The sequence below is a fragment of the Polyodon spathula genome, chromosome 22, assembly GCF_017654505.1.
Source record: "Polyodon spathula isolate WHYD16114869_AA chromosome 22, ASM1765450v1, whole genome shotgun sequence".
NCBI classification, from domain to species: domain Eukaryota; kingdom Metazoa; phylum Chordata; class Actinopteri; order Acipenseriformes; family Polyodontidae; genus Polyodon; species Polyodon spathula.
Window position 1 is genome coordinate 6,667,295 of NC_054555.1, and position 17,453 is coordinate 6,684,747.

The following is a 17,453-nucleotide window of genomic DNA, read 5'->3' on the forward strand; positions in this document are numbered from 1 at the left end:
TGGAATTAAGGTCTGCTTTCTCGTTATATCAATGACACGGAAACCACTGCAAACACGCCACATAGTTATATTTTAGTGCACTGTAAACAGAAAACTATTACTACGGATATAAAATTAAGCAAGGCATTGCGGCAGAACTGAATTATCCTTTGTGGGCATAATACATTATTTAGGTTCAAACGTTTTGAGAGATAATGACTAACACATGAATTTAATAATCTTTAAACAGCTATTTCGACACAAAAAATAAATAGTGACACATTTAATAAATACTGTAAGCTAACCAAGCGTGTACACTGCATTACAAAACCGCATTCACTATGCAGTGTACTCGAACGGTTTTCAATAAAGCTATTGTTTTTAAAAAAAAAAAAAAACAGTCACGTGACGTTCTAGCGCTTTGTTTCCTGTTTTCAGGTAAACGCCTCTTTAAAAGAGAGCGAGGGAGAAACATCATTGACTAGAACTTAGGCCAATCAGACGTAAGAATGAGCTAAACTTTGTCCAATGAAAATCTTCATCCCGCCCATACTCTTGATTGACAGACGAAAGAACAAATGGGTTGTATCAGCGAGAGGCTGAGTCGGTGCACTGGAAGGTCAGCACAGAGTGTGTTGTGTTCCTGTAATGGCGGATCGCGGAGAGGCAGAAGAAATTGGAAGATTTAACGACAGCAGGTGAGAGGCTGGCGAACAAATGAAGCAGCTGTTAGACAGGAAAAATAGCCAGCGCAGAAGAAAGGGTTCTGTGTATCTATGTAAAAAAGAAACATAATATGTTCCTTGGACTTTATGGTTTCTCTTTAATCTCAGTAGTGTGAGCACAGTTATGTTTGGATGTAACACATCGGCTGCACACAGACAGCGTTTTGTTACACAGTTGTCGGAGCCGGTTGACAAAATTAAATGCATTACAGTTTAGTTTTTATTGTCTACAGTTAATATTAGATGTGGCATTTTATGTACAGTTGCTTCCAAGGGAGCCGCTACGGACGAATGAATGAGCCGCTGTTTACATGCGCAGTCCACAACAGTGTGTGCGTTTTCTGTTGGTTACTGAAAACAAAACTATAAGTTTTTAAAGAGTTGGAGAATGCACAGCTGTAAAATCACATTTCAACTGCTTGTATAATAGTAAACTACCAGTGTATAAAGTAATTTGCGGTAATACATTACAGTGAAAGGTATTAATGGTAGAGTACCATATCGTAATCGGTGAAGCAGGATTAGTATTACACTTTTCATTAACTGGCCACTGTCGAAACTTGCGATAGCTGTAAGTTTCTCTAGCATGTTTACTCCCAGCACTTTGCATATCGGATGCCTGCTGTGACCCTGGGGTACGGTATGTCTATTTTGAATTTAGATTTCAAAATTAAAGTAATGCCCCAGGATAAACCAACATTTGAATAACCAAACCCCCATATACTCAGTAAAAATGTGTAACATTGTTTGCTGAGGGTTTTAATAATGCATTCGTCCTGCTGGGCAGGGATCCAAGAGCAGTTAGGCCAGAGACCCTATGTGGTTAGAATTACGTGTTCCATCTCTTTTGAGCTACTGTTCTGTAAATGTGGGTGACTTTACTTTAGTTGGGTATTCTGTCAGAAATATTTTGCAGTGTTGATCACCCTAAAGTAAGCTCATGTTCATGAAATATGGCGAAATATAACCTCAGTTTGTTGGTATTTGAAATAATCCTTTAAAAAAATTTAAAATAATGCCCATACCTGTCTTTAGATCTTGCACGCTTATCTCACTGGCTGATTTGTCCAAATCCTTAACTTCAGCAAGGTACTATAAACTCAAGGTCTGACTTGACAGCTCAGATAATTTTGCAACATTCTCATCCCAGGATGGCACAACAGCAAGCGTTACGTTTTCGAGGTCCGGCTCCACCACCCAACCCTGTCATGAGAGGCCCGCCGCCATTGATGAGGCCCCCTCCCCCACCCTTTGGAATGATGAGGGGCCCTCCCCCACCTCCACGACCACCCTTTGGGCGCCCGCCTTTTGACCCCAGCATGCCCCCCATGCCGCCCCCCGGGGGAATGCCGCCACCCATGGGTCCCCCCCACATGCAGGTAAGGAGTGGCGCAAACTGGAATGTGTGTTTGGTCAGGGATCTCTGTCTTACTCCTCTTGATATAATGTTTAATAAAACTGTATCTAATAAAAGCACTAGAGCAACTCTGTATTTTGAAGTTAAGCAGTTGGGGTATGCTTCATTTTCAACTGTGTTCAGATTCTGCCTAACCAACATTTTATAACTTTGTAACAATATACACAGAACAATGTTTTCTAGTGAATCCTCAATACATTTTCAAAAAAGTGTTGTCGCATCAATAATACTTTGTGTGTGAAGTTATATTTGCTGAATCCTCATATTTGCCTGGAAGCTGGTGTGTGATATTTACCAAAGATGACTCCAGTCATTAGGCATAGGATTGCTTCTCAGTCATGCAAAAAGCAAAAATGTGTAAGCATTGCTGTAAGATTTTGCAAAATATGTTTGAGCTTGCAGTTTGTCTGCTAGCATTAGGTACCCAATTCTGTGAGGATATTTGCCCTTTTGATATCCTAGAGACCACCCTTTATGCCGCCACCAATGGGGAGCATGCCCCCTCCTCCTGGAATGATGTTTCCCCCGGGGATGCCTCCTGTGCCGACACCTGGGGCACCGACATTGCCCCCCAACGAGGAGATCTGGGTGGAAAACAAAACGCCGGAAGGAAAGGTACGCTCTCTCCAATTGTTTTAGTAGCTTATGTAGTTTGGCTTGGGTTTCTTTATTTCACGGTGTTGAGGTATGTTCGCTTAATATGCGTAAAGAATGTACATATCTGTTTGCATTGTGTAGTTAGATATCGTTAAAGACGTAAACCTCATGCTCGGAATCTATTAGTGACCCAATTATGATGCTCTTTTGTTAGGTGTACTATTACAATGCTCGGACCCGTGAGTCTGCTTGGACCAAACCAGATGGGGTGAAGGTAATCCAGCAGTCTGAGCTAAACCCTATCATGGCGACACAAGCTGCAGCCGTATCCTCTGCCAGCTCCCCTGTGATCAGCACAGTGGCAACTCCGGTCTCGACGCAGGCAGCTTCTACTGCACACTCGACTAGCCCTTCTTCCACAGCCACGCTCACAGCTGCTACTGCCGTCTCGCAGGCGGTATCCTGTAAGTAATGCAGCTTGGTGAAGTAAGCAAACCGCTAACAATCTGTAACAATAAAAAAAAACATTATAAAAATAATTAGTTATAGGAAATTTACGTTATTGTATTCATTATGCCGAGTTTTAATGACAGCTGAATTTCTTATGCTATTTTTTGTTTAATTATTCCACAAGTAATTATAATTATGAACTAGTTTGTTTTGTGTATTAAGTAGTTGGATAAAAAGAAAGTGTGCTAAATTCTATTAGTTTCAACTTAATCTTCTTTTATTCCAATTTCTACAGTAATGTGTACAGAGAAGGTATGATTTATTTTGTGTGTTACTGTTATTTACAGTAGCATATAGGCTAAAGAAAAACAAATGCACTGGGTATTCATTTGATTTTACTATTTGTATGCTGTATACAAATACTGTACATTCATTCTTAATGTAATGTGTACAAATAACATTACAGAAATTGTATTTTAGCGAAAAGGAAAATAATTTAAAATAAATTTGAGCAGTATCAATGTACATGGTTTGTTTTTTTAAACCAGACACTTAATTATCCCAGGTAACCTGACCTCGGTTTAGCGAGGCACTACTGTATTTTATATTTGTATAGCCAGCGGAATCTAAATGCGCAAACACCACTCTAATTGCAATTATTGTGATTATTATTATTTTTTTTTTTAATCCTGCAATTATCATTTCAGATATTTCATACTGTCCCAACCGTACTTTAGTCATGAATTGCTTGAACTGTCAATAGGACATTAACTAGTTTCTATTAAAAAAAAAAAAAGTTAACCTGTAACTTTCTCCCCCTCCACAGCATCCTCCAATCAAGACCTGACATCAACAGTTACCTCATCGAGCCCTACGTCAGTCAGTGCATCAACGGTCACGGCGACAGTGACCCCGGTGCAGGCTGCACCACAGCCCATACCACAGAGCCTGCCCGCAGCTGTGCCACAGCAGGTACCACACGCTGTGCCACAGCAGGTGCCACACGCTGTGCCACAGCAGGTGCCACACGCTGTGCCACAGCCCACCACCACAATCCCTGCCTTCCCTTCGGTCATGGTGCCGCCTTTCCGAGTGCCTTTGCCTGGCATGCCTGGCATGCCTATTCCTTTACCTGGTAGGTTTGTCAGAATATTAATGGTGTCTACTGTTTCACATGTCCATCCGTTTACTTTATTTCAGTGTTCTTTTCTTTCTAAAACCCCCGTCCACTTCAGAACCACAGGCACTGATCAGAACACTAGCTCCTAGATTCTTTCACCAGTTAGCCACATCATCCTTCATTTCACATCTTCAAAATGTGATCATCTAGGATTAACATAGTTTACTCCTTTTATGACAGAACACTAGATTGATTACACTATGTAACACAATTTTTGTTCCTGGGTAGTAAGTGCTATTTCCTAATTGCTTATGCCTCAAAAGTATAGAAAATGGCTATTATTCCCCACAAACTTTGCTTTTGTGACCAGGACAGTGATATTTCAAAATATCACTATTTCCAATGGGAAAATGGGCAAATGTGTGTCTTTTCGTTCACATAGTCAGAAAAAAACAACATATGAATCCAAATTAACATGTATTTATACTAAAGTAATACAAAGATGACTACTAAAGATTTAGAAGTGAGTTGTTTTTTGAGATTTACAATTATACTGTATTTACAGTATAATTGCAAATCTCGAAAAACTACTCACTTCTAAATCTTTTGTAGTCATCTTTTGTATTACTTTAGCATAAATACATGTTAATTTGGATTCATATGTTGTTTTTTTTATGACTTTATGTGAACGAAAAGACACACATTTGCCCATTTTCCCATTGGAAATAGTGATATTTTGAAATATCACTGTCCTGGTCACAAAAGCAAAGTTTGTGGGGAATAATAGCCATTTTCTATATTTTTGAGCCATAAGCAATTAGGAAATAACACTTACTACCCAGGAACAAAAAAAAAAATGTTTTTTTGTTACACAGTGTTAGTACAGAAGATAAATATGTTGCGACAGATTTCAGTATTTGCAGTCTTTATTGCCAGCTTGATAAAGCTAGTAATCTTTCTGTTAATGCTTTCACTTAAGTAAAGAATCTCCGTCACTATGGAAACTGTTAATCACCATGTTGTAAAAAAAGGAAATTGAGTTGATTTTAGCCAAATGTTAAGGATTTGGTAGGGTGATCAATCTGAAGATACCAGCAGGTGGCAGCCAGCGTATGTGAGTTTAGTAACAGTAGAAAGCAGTATGGAAAATGCCTACTGTGTTCATTAAAAAAGCAGTGGACAATGGTATCAATAAACAGTATTTTTTGTTTTTCATTTTCTGTGTGTGTTCCAAAATAGCTGGGATGTTGTTATTGTTTTAAATGTTATCCTGGCTGATATTAAAGCCAAACAAATCAATATTGACTTTCACTTTCTCTGCTGTAGGTTTTGATGTTAAACTTTTATTTTCAAATTTGTTTTTTTTACCGTAGTTATTTCAAATTGATATATGTGGCAGTCTCCTGTGAAACCAAACCCGCGTGTTGTTAGTCGATTAAAATGTTTTTCCCTGAGATGCTGTGTGTAACTCCCGCACAGATTGCATGCCTACTTATTAGTCAGGTCAAGAGATTCCCAAATAGATGTGTTTTTGTTCTTGTTTTTTGGCAGCTGACGTTTTTCTGTGTCCAATATGCTTGCTTATCCGTTCTTGCAGGTGTAGCAATGATGCAGATAGTCAGCTGCCCGTATATAAAGACAATCGCTCCCAACAAGAACGGTAATTCTTTAACAAATATCAAGTCAGTATTCTTTGTTAGTTGGCATGTTAGTGAATGTTGTAAACTCTGATTAGAAACACATCACACCTCAGTTAAAGTATTAAGTCGACCCAGTCTTTGTTGTTTAAATAATTTAACATGCTGAATATCTGACCAAAACCTTTTCTGTTCTCAGAGCTGTGGTACTTTGTTATAGATTACCCATTATTTTAAATGACAAATATCTACCATTTATTTTAAAGTTTCCATTAATAAATTAGCAGCCTGTTAAAAGCTAGGGACTTAGGAATGTCTAGCCAAATGTATCAAGGTAATTAATAAAATAAATACGGTTAAGAGCCTGAGTTGTTTGGAGCAGTCGACCTTGGGTTCAATTACAAACACATTTCACCACTTTTTAACATTGCCCTGACAAAGACAATGAATCCTTACATTCCAAACACACTGCGCTACACATAAATAGTTAATGTAGGTATACAGTGTTTCTGTACATAATTTCTAAGCTTCATTTGTTTCAGCTATTTTGTCAATGTACCAGTTAGCATTTCAGCTAGAGGGATTAGATCCAATTCTTATTGCTTTGCTTTGCTTTTATTTTTAATTTTAATTGCTATAAGGCAGGTAGTTCTTGTGTATCATTTATAATGGACTGGCTGTTTTCATTTAATTTTTACTATTGTCATGTGTTTCAGAGCAATATGTTTGTCTAAGGTGTCATGCTGTACAGTATTTGGCTTATTTGTGTGTTGTAATAACTAGCATCACTCGTGTTGTGATGTTTACATGCTGTGGCATGTTGTTATATTAGCATCGATACTAACAATTTTGTTAACATGTTTCAGCTTTCTTGTCTTTTTTTTCTTGTAAATTAAAAAAAAAGTAATAAGAACCAAATGCTGTAATGTTAGATTTGAATAGAAGTCAATCTAGTTTACATACGTACAGATAACTGTCTGTAATTTATCATTCTTAGCTTACTCTGTCAGTTTGCTTGCAATACTAACTATGTCACGTTAGCTGTCATCCAAGCCTGACATCTTTTGTGTTGGAGAAATCTCATGTAGAGAGGACTCAACTGATGCCGTTGCATTTTGTACTTTTGGAATGAAAATATTTCAGTAAAATCTTTCTCAAATGCCATAGCAGTAGTTAATTCCACCCAAATATACTGAACCGCACAAATAGGTAGAAACAATCTGCTATATCCCAGTTACATCTGTAAGACATGATGTAAAACTAACCTCATGCAAGGGGGCATATGAGACTTAAGTTCAGTAATTGGATTAGCAGTTTGGAAAAATTTTAACTTTCAACTCATTCTTGCTAATGGTAGAGAGGGGGGGGAGGGAGGGCACTTGAGGATGCTATACATAATGAACTCTAGATCGTTTAGGTTATGTAATAGGAACACTTGTGAACATTTTGCCTTTCCCAGGTATGCTGTCAGGAATGGGTCCTCCTCTTGTGCCAATGATGCACCCACAGGTTGCAATCGCAGCTTCCCCTGCTGCCCTAGTAGGGGCAATGCCATTCTCAGAGTGGTCCGAGTACAAGACCATGGATGGAAAGACATACTACTATAACAACAGAACACTGGAATCCACGTGGGAGAAGCCATACGAGTTAAAGGAGAAAGGTAGGGACCAAAATAAATGTTTGTACCACAGAAGTAGTTATACATGCGCAGTGCCCAGTGTCATGATCCATGGCCAATGTAAAACTGTCATAACTTCAGTGAATACAAAAATGCACACAAATTAATAACTACTGTATTTTTGTACAGAGATGTTTTTAAAGGAAATGGAAAAACCCAAAGAGGCAAGCAAAGATAATTTTGAAGAGGCAGAGCCAATGGAAATGGAAGAGGAGGAGCCTAAAATGGAACCACCAAAGGAGATCAAAGAGGTAAATCGCTCTCATTGTCTCTGTCTTTCGGTTAAGCTGTAAAGGGTTAGTTAAGTATGTTCATGAAGACTAGGAACTCTGTACTGGGAGCCTGAAGATACTAATTTCAGTCTTCTTCATAGCCATTACCTTGCTGTTTGACAGTGTAACCCAGTCTCGCTATAAGGAAGATGTAGAATATTTAGTTGCCTCTGTTTTTTGTGATAAGGTTGGTAGTGGTGGTTTTAGTGTACGTACAACTTAATTATGAGGTTTGTTTTATATGTATTGAAAAACCTGTGTGCAACCAAATCTGAACCTAGACACGATTAGTACAGTATGTTTATGTATTTATGCGGTGTATACATTCACGTTAATGTATAACTAATTACTTCATAGCTGTCTACAACAAACTGTTTTTTAAATTCCCATTCATCCAGTTGGCTTGCTGGATGCTAGTTTTGCTGACCAGGAATAAATGCTGTTCCTGTTCTATAAATTCAACATATTTGAAGTGAATAGGTTACGAGCACAAATGATGACACACAGGATCTGTCTACCTCTTTCTTTTATTGTGTGATACGCTTTTCTGTCAACCTAAGTGCATAATGCGGTTATATCAGAATGGCAATTTAAGGTGATTCACCTAGTTAATTAATAGTAAAAGTATTCTTCTATTGCTGGCCTACTTAAAATGTAAATCCTTTATGAATTACTTACTTTCAGTAACTTCAAACACTTATACCTAGATGTAATGCAGTAAAAGTCTCTAACACTACAAGTTCAGTTTAAAATATGCAGAATGATGTGACAGATCTGTCTTTTTAGGAGCTGAAGGAGGAGGAAATGACTGAAGAGGAAAAAGCTGCACAAAAAGCGAAGCCTGTGGCTACATCTCCTATCCCAGGAACTCCATGGTATGATTATTATAATTTTTGTTTTATTGAATCGCAGGCTTGTCATACTTTTAGTCTACTCACAAAAGGTTGCTTAAGCTTATTTCCCTTATAATAACCACCCTGTCTTAAATAAACCATAAAACGGAACTTTTAAATTCTTCATCTTGCCTTCAGTTAAAGGTGTGTTTGTTTGCAGGTGTGTGGTGTGGACGGGTGATGACAGAGTGTTCTTCTATAACCCCACGACTCGTCTCTCCATGTGGGATCGCCCAGAAGAACTGATTGGCAGAGCTGATGTTGACAAAACCATCCAGGAGCCTCCTCACAAGAAGGCCACAGAGGATGGGAAGAAAATGGGTGAGTATTTTTTTTTTCTTCATTTTTCAGATGAGGCTAGATGAAGCTTGCCAATCTCTGGATACCATTTTGCCCCTACTTCTGGGCTGTCTCAAAAGGCTGCTGTTGACATTTTAGAAGTGATATGCATTCTGATAGGTGGCAGTGACCTGTACTGTGGCTGACATCCCCTTAAGCTCAATTCTTTTGAATGCTATTCAGTTACTCCCTTATTTTCTGTTTGGTGCTGACAGAATTCTTAAGGTTTTACTTTAATTCGCTATAGGCAAAGAAGAACTGGAGACATCAACAACAGAAGATGCGATTGATGATGAACCTATCAAGGCAAAGAAAAGAAAGTACGTTAATAGAGCCGTCTTCCTTAAGTACTTTGGGACTCATTTTGGTTAATTATTCTACAAGACATTTTAACTAGATTTAAATAAAATCAATTTAATATAGAACACCATGATGCTTTCTAATTATGTGCCTTCTGTGATTCAGCGTCCACAGGATTTTAAGGTAAAACATCAGAATGCAACATTAAACCATGCACCTGTGTAAGCCGTTCTTGGTTGTAGTAAACCGATCCCTGAAACACCCATTCATAAGATACAGAGAAGTACTACAGTTTGTTTTTTTAGTTATGAGAATCTGGCTGACTTTTTAGTGTTGTATATATTATAACACATATATACAGCTTTTGTTTTCTTTTTTACTGTCATTCAGAGATTATGTTTAAGGACTTGTGCTGTTACAACACACATGTTTTAATATATATATATAATATATATATATATATATATATATATATATATATATATATATATATATATATAAGATATATATATATATTTCTAAAAGCAAACCATTGAATACATGGTAACCTTAAAGTAGGCAGGATTGATTTTAATAAATGAAGATAGTTCTTCAGCAAGATACTGAAAATTAAAGTGTCTACAGCTTATAAGTCATAGCGTGCAAAAGGAGTAGTGTGGGGACTGTTAAAGCAAGCCCTGAAGTATCTGTGTTGCAGGAAGGACGACGTGAAAGATGTGGACTCTGAGAAAGAAGCAGCCATGGAGGCAGAGATCAGGGCTGCCCGGGAGAGGGCCATCGTCCCTCTGGAAGCCCGTATGAAACAGTTCAAGGACATGCTGCTGGAGAGAGGGGTAAAATACTTCAATCCAACCGCAATTGTGTAACCAGCTCTTTAATGTTATAGAAACATAAAACTAAATGGAAGCCATTTAAGGTACAATCTTCAGTTACAATTTATAACCTTTGGTATTTTGTAATCTTGTCTTTTTTTTTTTTTTTTTTTTTTTTTTTTTTGTGAAAGTTGCAATTTTACATCTCAGTTCAAGGTTTGAGAAGTATTTTAAATGCTGGCCAATTAATATTCTGCTTTATCTAATTTGATTTCAAGTAGTAATAGAGATGTGTCTTGCACACAGACAGATTAAGTGAAACAAGCTGAGAACTATACTTGGTTCTCCCTTAGTCAGTTTGTAAAAATGAAGAAAACATATTTTACTACTGAAGCTTTTGTAGGATATGTCACATTAAATTAACAAGGTTAGTATTTGAAATAAGCATTTACCTTGTTCAGTGTTTTGGTAGATGTAAACATTGTATAAGGTGTTTTTTGTTAGGTGTTAGTCAAATACTTGAGAGAATTAGACTTGTTGAAATAATAAATACATACAAATCTAAATGATAGACATTTACAATAATTGAAAGTGGATAATATCAGGAATATACAACATGTATTTAACTATGGTTATTAGTTCTGTAAGTTTAACTATAATGCAACCTGTTTTAATGAAATCTTTCTTGTTTTTTTTTGTCCACAAACCACACAAGCTGTGGTTGTGCAGTGTTAAACACAATTATTATTGGCAAAGCTGTCTTTGCAGTCTGCTATGGAGTACTTTGATTTCAGGTGTCTTTTGATTTGAAGTCGATGCACTCTTAAATTCTTTATCTAAAAGGCTATTTTTCTAAACAGATAAAAGGAAAAGGTTTTTAAAATATCAAAAGCCCAAACTTCAAGGCTTAACCTCTTGTAGACTCTTATTTTTTATTTTTTTAAATGGCGCTCTGCGGTAGGTATTTTAATAGGTTATTAGGGAGAAATCGCTTGGTTATATAGCGACAGTCCATACCAATTAGAGAGAGAAATTCACAATTCCACCTCCCACTGCTTGTCATTTATTAGAGATGGAAACTTCAGTTGGGGAAATAGACATGACAGAAATCCACTCTAGTATCCCGCAGACTACAAGTAAAAAGAGGTTACCTGCTGCAAAAAGTGGTTGTTTTTAAGTGACTTGGAAAATTAATCCTTGTGGGTTTTTTTTTGTTTGTTTGTTTTGTTACCCTTTAGGTTTCTGCCTTTTCAACATGGGAAAAAGAGCTTCATAAGATTGTGTTTGATCCTCGATACCTACTGCTTAATCCGAAGGAACGCAAACTGGTAAAGTCTAATAAATGACTTGTTTTATTCTACTGCTGTAAATAATTTCAGTAGAAGAACTCAACTGTTGAAATTCACTCTTCAGGTTTTTGACCAATATGTGAAGACCAGGGCAGAAGAGGAGAGGAAGGAGAAAAAGAATAAAACAATGCAGGCCAAGGAGGATTTCAGAAAAATGATGGAAGAGGCGAAATTAAATACAAGGTGGGGAGTAGTTTTTTGTTGCTGATTTGGTAGAGGCTTGGCTGGCTTTGAATTCGATGCAGTGGTAGTTTCTTTGGAACTTCTGCTTGTAGTGAGAAACTTTTATTTGTTTTTCCATAGGACCACCTTCAGTGAGTTTGCATCCAAACATGCTAAAGACTTGCGTTTCAAATTAATCGAGAAGATGAAGGACAGAGAGGCCATGTATACAGAGTTTATGACTGCATTGCGCAAGAAGGAGAAGGAGGACTCCAAGAACCGGGGAGAAAAGGTTAGGAGTTTAGTCTCAGTGGGTTTTGAGAGAGTGTGTTGAAGCATGACTGGAACGGGACAAGGTCAAGGCTAGGTTTCCAAATCATTTAGAACAGGCTTGAGTTATAGTTCATGTTTCTTATAAAACCTGCTATATTGCATTTTACAGTACATATAGCTGTCAAGAATTCTTTCTTCTAAATTTGTTTTTTTTTTATTTTATTCTAGCCCATGTACAACCTTTATATATAGTTATATAGCTACTTGCCTTTCTTTATTTTAAACAACAAAAAGGTACATATTTAAAAAAAAAAAAAAAAAAAAAAAGTACCAGTACTTTTTATCAGTGTAAAGGGTAGATTTAAGCCAGTGTTTTTTATCTTTAAATAAACAGTTCTGATGTTTTAAAATGAGTACTCATCAGAAGGAAAGGTCATATATTAAAGATTAATGAGTTTTAAATGTCGCCTGATTGAGATGGGAAATGATGTGGTAAGGGCTCCCTCCTGGAGAGTTGGCTGGCAGGATAGTTCATCCAGACTTCATTATTAGAGAGCTGAGCCTGAGGTCCTTCCACATTTCTCTGTGCAGCAAGAATGGTGAAAAAGTGACTCGGAAGCATAATAATTCATGGCATTTATATAATTATTTTAATACTAATACTAGATTTGAAACTTATTTGAAAAGTAGTTGAACTGACTTAAGGCATACACAAGTATAGTATTAATGTGTGTGCTATGCTTTAGTTTGTAATGTAATATAATGCATTTTCGAAGTGCTAAAGCTTCATCACATTTTTAAAGTATTATGTTTACCGAGGATGCATTATTTTATAAATACAATGTATACAAAGTTATTGTTTACATTTAAATATAACCTTAAGACTACAGGAATGAATGTGTTCCACTCATTGGAGACTTTAGTTATATGTAAATGTGTTCTTGCTAAACTGTTTCCCTCCTTTCCTAAGTGCATACTGTTTAACCCTAACCCAAACTTTCATCTCTAACAAAGTCATATAATTTTTAGAAAAGATTTAGTTTGTGGCATGAATTCCATTTGTAAAGAATGTGACATGTATGTTTTATTTTTGTTCATCTAATGTTATGTTTTACCATTTTCATGTATTCTGTTTTATAACAAGTGGATAGACTTTACAGTATTGTGCTGTGCCGCCTGTCAATCTGTTCAAACTATCAGCTGTCAATCACTGACACACAAAGTATTATGGGATTCCCTATTGAGGAACAGAATTGTGAACTCTATGTGGTGACTTTAGCCTCCCACAGGTCCGGTATAATATTATTTATTTATTTATTTATTGCTTGTGAAGTGATTTGAGTTGTGCCCAATTTTTTTTTCTTAAATCTATGTATCTTGAAAATGATGATAACATAGTTGGTTAACAGGCTATCACGTCTCATTTAAAACAAACAAAAAAAAAAGGTACAAATGTGATGTGAAGCTTTGGCAGTCATTTGTCATTATTGAAAGTCTTTTGAAAGATGATTTAGGGAAAGTGGTTCATTCTTTCAGAATGTCAGTGGGTGGTGCTGAGCTTTTACTTTGCTGCCAACCCTTGGTACAGCCTGTCTAAATTGCACAATTAAACTTCATTTAAACACTTTAAATGGTACTTTTTAGTGGATTTTAGTCTGGGTTCTCAAGTACAGTTTCTAGAAAACATAATTGCATGCCTTAGAAAGCTTTAAAGATGTTAATGTCCTTTACTGTAATTCTGATATTTACATATTATATGAGTATAGATTAGGTAAGGTAGCTTTTGGCATAATTTGTACGATGGGTACAATTTATATTCATAGAATTAACAGCTGCTAATTTTTATTTATTTATTTATTTATTTATTTAACAATGCTAGTCTAATTGTGAGTGCATTTTTGCTTTACAAACTTAAGGCTACGTAGTCTGGTAAGCCTTACAACATATGTGTGTATTTAAAACAGCAAGTAGATAATGAAGTGTTTTATATATTCCTATCTGAATTGTACAGTACAAGAGTAGATCCTTTTAGTTAAAGTAGACTATAAATATCATTTTTAAAGCACTTCTACATTCAGGCAAGGTTTAGTGCTTTTTGCTTTTCTTGCAAACCTCTTACAGTGCGTTATTTGTTACTAACAGGTCCTTCGTGTGTTTTTGTTGTTTTTCTCCTTCGATTTCCTTGTCCTGTATCAACCTTTAGGTAAAACATGACTTCTACGAGTTGCTGTCTGACCACCATATTGATGGTCAGTCTCGCTGGAGCAAAGTGAAAGATAAAATAGAAAGTGACCATCGTTACAAAGCTGTGGAGGGCTCTTCCACAAGGGAAGAACTGTACAAGCAGTATATAGACAAACAGGCAAAGGTTTGTATTTGCATAAGAAGTCTTAAAGTGGCTAAAAAAATCAACTACGTTATTTTTTTATTAGAACCTTTAACACAGACTACAAGTAGAATCAGTCTAAGAAAGATGGTTAGGATTTACTTTGTAAATTGAGGTGATCTTAAAGATTTTTAATTCTATGTATAAACTAGTCTTTGTACTGTGCTTCTAAAATTCCTTGAAGGTGATTACCAAGAGATTTTTTTTTCTTTTTCTTCCCTAACCCCATCTTTTCTCTAGAATTTTGATTCGGACAAGGAGAAAGAGCTTGAAAGGCAGGCCCGTATAGAGGCAAGCCTCCGCGAGCGTGAGAGAGAAGTGCAGAAAGCGCGCTCTGAGCAAACCAAGGAAATCGACAGGGAAAGGGAGCAGCACAAGCGGGAGGAGGCGATGCAGCATTTTAAAGCTCTTCTATCTGACATGGTGAATGCAGTTATTTTTAACATGCAACAGGAACCTGTCAAACAGCCCAGTATTACTGGGATGACAGTATTGGAATACAGTGATTATAGATTGTAGAATATGTTTTATTAAGTGCCATGTATTACCTGGCTGCGTGAGAGGAAATGATCAATAACAGCTTTGCTGTGACTCTTGTCCCCCTAGTGTCAAGATTTTAACCCTGTCACGTATTTGTTTTGCCTAGTTGTTGCAAAAACTTCAGGCATTTTTTATTTTATTTTTTTCAGTAAAGGGTGACTCTTCAGCACTTTCTCCACTATCTGTAGTTTAATATGATGGAGGGTATTGAGAGAACTCTTTTCCCATGATTTATAATTTCTAATGCATTTTTCTGCAGGTCCGTTCCTCGGACGTTTCGTGGTCAGATACGAGAAGGACACTGCGCAAAGATCATCGCTGGGAATCTGCGTCTCTCTTGGAGCGAGAAGAGAAGGAGAAACTTTTTAATGACCACATCGAGGCTCTTGCCAAGAAGAAGAAAGAGCATTTTAGGCAGCTCCTAGATGAAACGTCTTCTGTAAGCATGCCATTCCCTTAACTTTCAATGCTGAACAGAGACACCAGAGGCAATGTTATGTTTGATATATAATTGAACATGCTGTATGTAAAAGGACTTGCTAGCAAGTGAACAGTTTTGATGTCAAGAAAATCTATGCAGTTTGCTGGGAAAAAGGTTATTTCGTCATGTATCATTTTAATATATATTTTTTAATTTTTAGATTACTCTAACCACAACATGGAAAGAAGTTAAAAAGATTATTAAGGAAGATCCTCGTTGTATCAAGTTTTCATCAAGTGACCGGGTAAGTCTCTGCAGAATACACTAATGTGTTTTGTTTTGTTTTGTTTTTTTATACTTCAGAGCACTATAATTACTTAGTATGTTGTCCTTGGGTTTGCTGACTTGCAAGAGTAGGTGACTGTTAGCTTAGTATTTATTTATTTATTTATTTATTTATTTATTTATTTATCTTGGTACCTCAGCAGATTTGCATAAATACACAGTTGAAAATGTATATACACTGTAAGCAGTAATCAGTAAGGTTTAAGCTTTATGCATATTTGTTTGTTTTTGCTGTTTTTGTTAGAAAAAGCAGAGGGAATTTGAAGAGTACATCCGAGACAAATACATAACTGCAAAAGCAGACTTCAGAACTTTGCTCAAAGAAACAAAGTTTATTACATACAGGTTTGTATATATATATATATTTTTTTTGTCTTGCTGAAATCTGTTTGTTAAAATGTGTAATAGTGTTTACAGGGTTAAGTAAACCTGTATTGTATTGCCTTTTATTTAGAAAATGAATGACGTGCATAATGCAAGTGCACAATTTTACAACTTTTGTTTGAGGAAAAATGTACTATTTAATGTTACAAAGAAACTTCTTTATCAGCAATTACTTTTTTTTTTTTTTTTGGATGTGCTCACAGATCCCGAAAATTGATACACGAGTCTGACCAGCACCTGAAAGATGTAGAAAAGATTCTTCAGAACGACAAGCGTTACCTGGTACTAGACTGCGTCCCTGAAGAGAGACGGAAGCTCATCATGGCTTACATTGAGGACCTGGATCGCAGAGGTCCTCCACCGCCTCCCACTGCTTCAGAGCCCACGCGGCGATCTACAAAATAATCCATCGCCTTCGCAAAGGCTTACTACAGTACATCTACCGGAAACCAATGCATGAGCCATCTAGCAGACGTCTAAATGCACAGTATTGCCTGTATGTTGTGAAATAACATGCAATATCCCTGTATTTAAGAAAAGTGGTCATCATCACCAATAGAGAGCGCCTTTCTGGATTAAATTGAGCTTTTAAGCTTATTTTAAAAAGGGATCTATTCAATGCAAACACAATTACATCTGTGGCTAAAATGAAGGTTCTGCAATCTGTTTGTAACATTTTTAGATAGTGAATATATATTCGGTGGTTATTCATGTGACTGGGATGGCTGTGCAAGTGACCAGCCTTTTAAAAAGGGCGTCATTGTAGAATACAGGATACGGTTTGATGAATGTTTAAATGTTTCTACAGTTCAATTGAATTTGGATATGTTGCTATATTTCTGTACATGCTGAGTTTACTGGAATAAAGGCAACCCCCTTTTTTTTTTTTTTTTTCGCCCTGTGTGGTAAGATTGTAAATTTTAAACACAAGCTTTTGATGGTTTACTTCAGCGAGAAATGATGATGTTGAGAATAGCATTCACAGCAGTAGAGTCTCAGCTGATAAACGCAGTATGTTATGTGGTTTTTAACTGTTAGCAACAGGAGTTCAGGCTTTAGCCATGGTGCCAATTAGCACACTGCTTTTAATGTCAGCCAGCGCACCTGCATACCTGTGCCTTCTAACAAACCCCAGCATGAAACTGCAGAGTATGTGGTGGAGATCAGTATTTTCACACATTCTTGTATTTCAGGTTGTGTTCAGTGGCTGTCCCGTCTCCCCCCACACACACAATGTGTTTTATAAATGTGTCACACATTTTAGCCTTAAGGCTACATACCAAAATTTTTGAAGGTTCTGTTTATCCATACCTTTTTGTCTGGAACGTGGCACTTGCATTGATAATTGGCTGAAGCACCTTTCCATACTACTGC

The 17,453-nt window shown here is 36.8% G+C and overlaps 1 protein-coding gene across 2 annotated transcripts; it reads left to right on the forward strand.

The window, feature by feature from the left end:
• Positions 1 to 597: 597 nt before the first annotated feature.
• Positions 598 to 16,979, forward strand: LOC121297191 (transcription elongation regulator 1-like). 2 transcript variants are annotated; one of them, XM_041223316.1, is made up of 21 exons: positions 598 to 677; positions 1,855 to 2,083; positions 2,584 to 2,736; positions 2,933 to 3,182; positions 3,995 to 4,303; positions 5,886 to 5,948; positions 7,385 to 7,585; positions 7,733 to 7,854; positions 8,662 to 8,750; positions 8,929 to 9,089; positions 9,355 to 9,427; positions 10,105 to 10,240; positions 11,458 to 11,547; positions 11,633 to 11,751; positions 11,872 to 12,022; positions 14,207 to 14,371; positions 14,630 to 14,812; positions 15,189 to 15,368; positions 15,571 to 15,654; positions 15,940 to 16,040; positions 16,283 to 16,979. In XM_041223316.1, the coding sequence occupies exons 1-21, from the start codon at positions 628 to 630 to the stop codon at positions 16,482 to 16,484; spliced, it is 3,111 nt and encodes a 1,036-aa protein (XP_041079250.1). In that variant the 5' UTR covers positions 598 to 627; the 3' UTR covers positions 16,485 to 16,979. The 2 variants fall into 2 exon arrangements, with proteins under 2 accessions (XP_041079250.1, XP_041079251.1); XM_041223317.1 differs by lacking the exon at positions 5,886 to 5,948.
• The last annotated feature ends 474 nt before the right edge of the window (positions 16,980 to 17,453 follow it).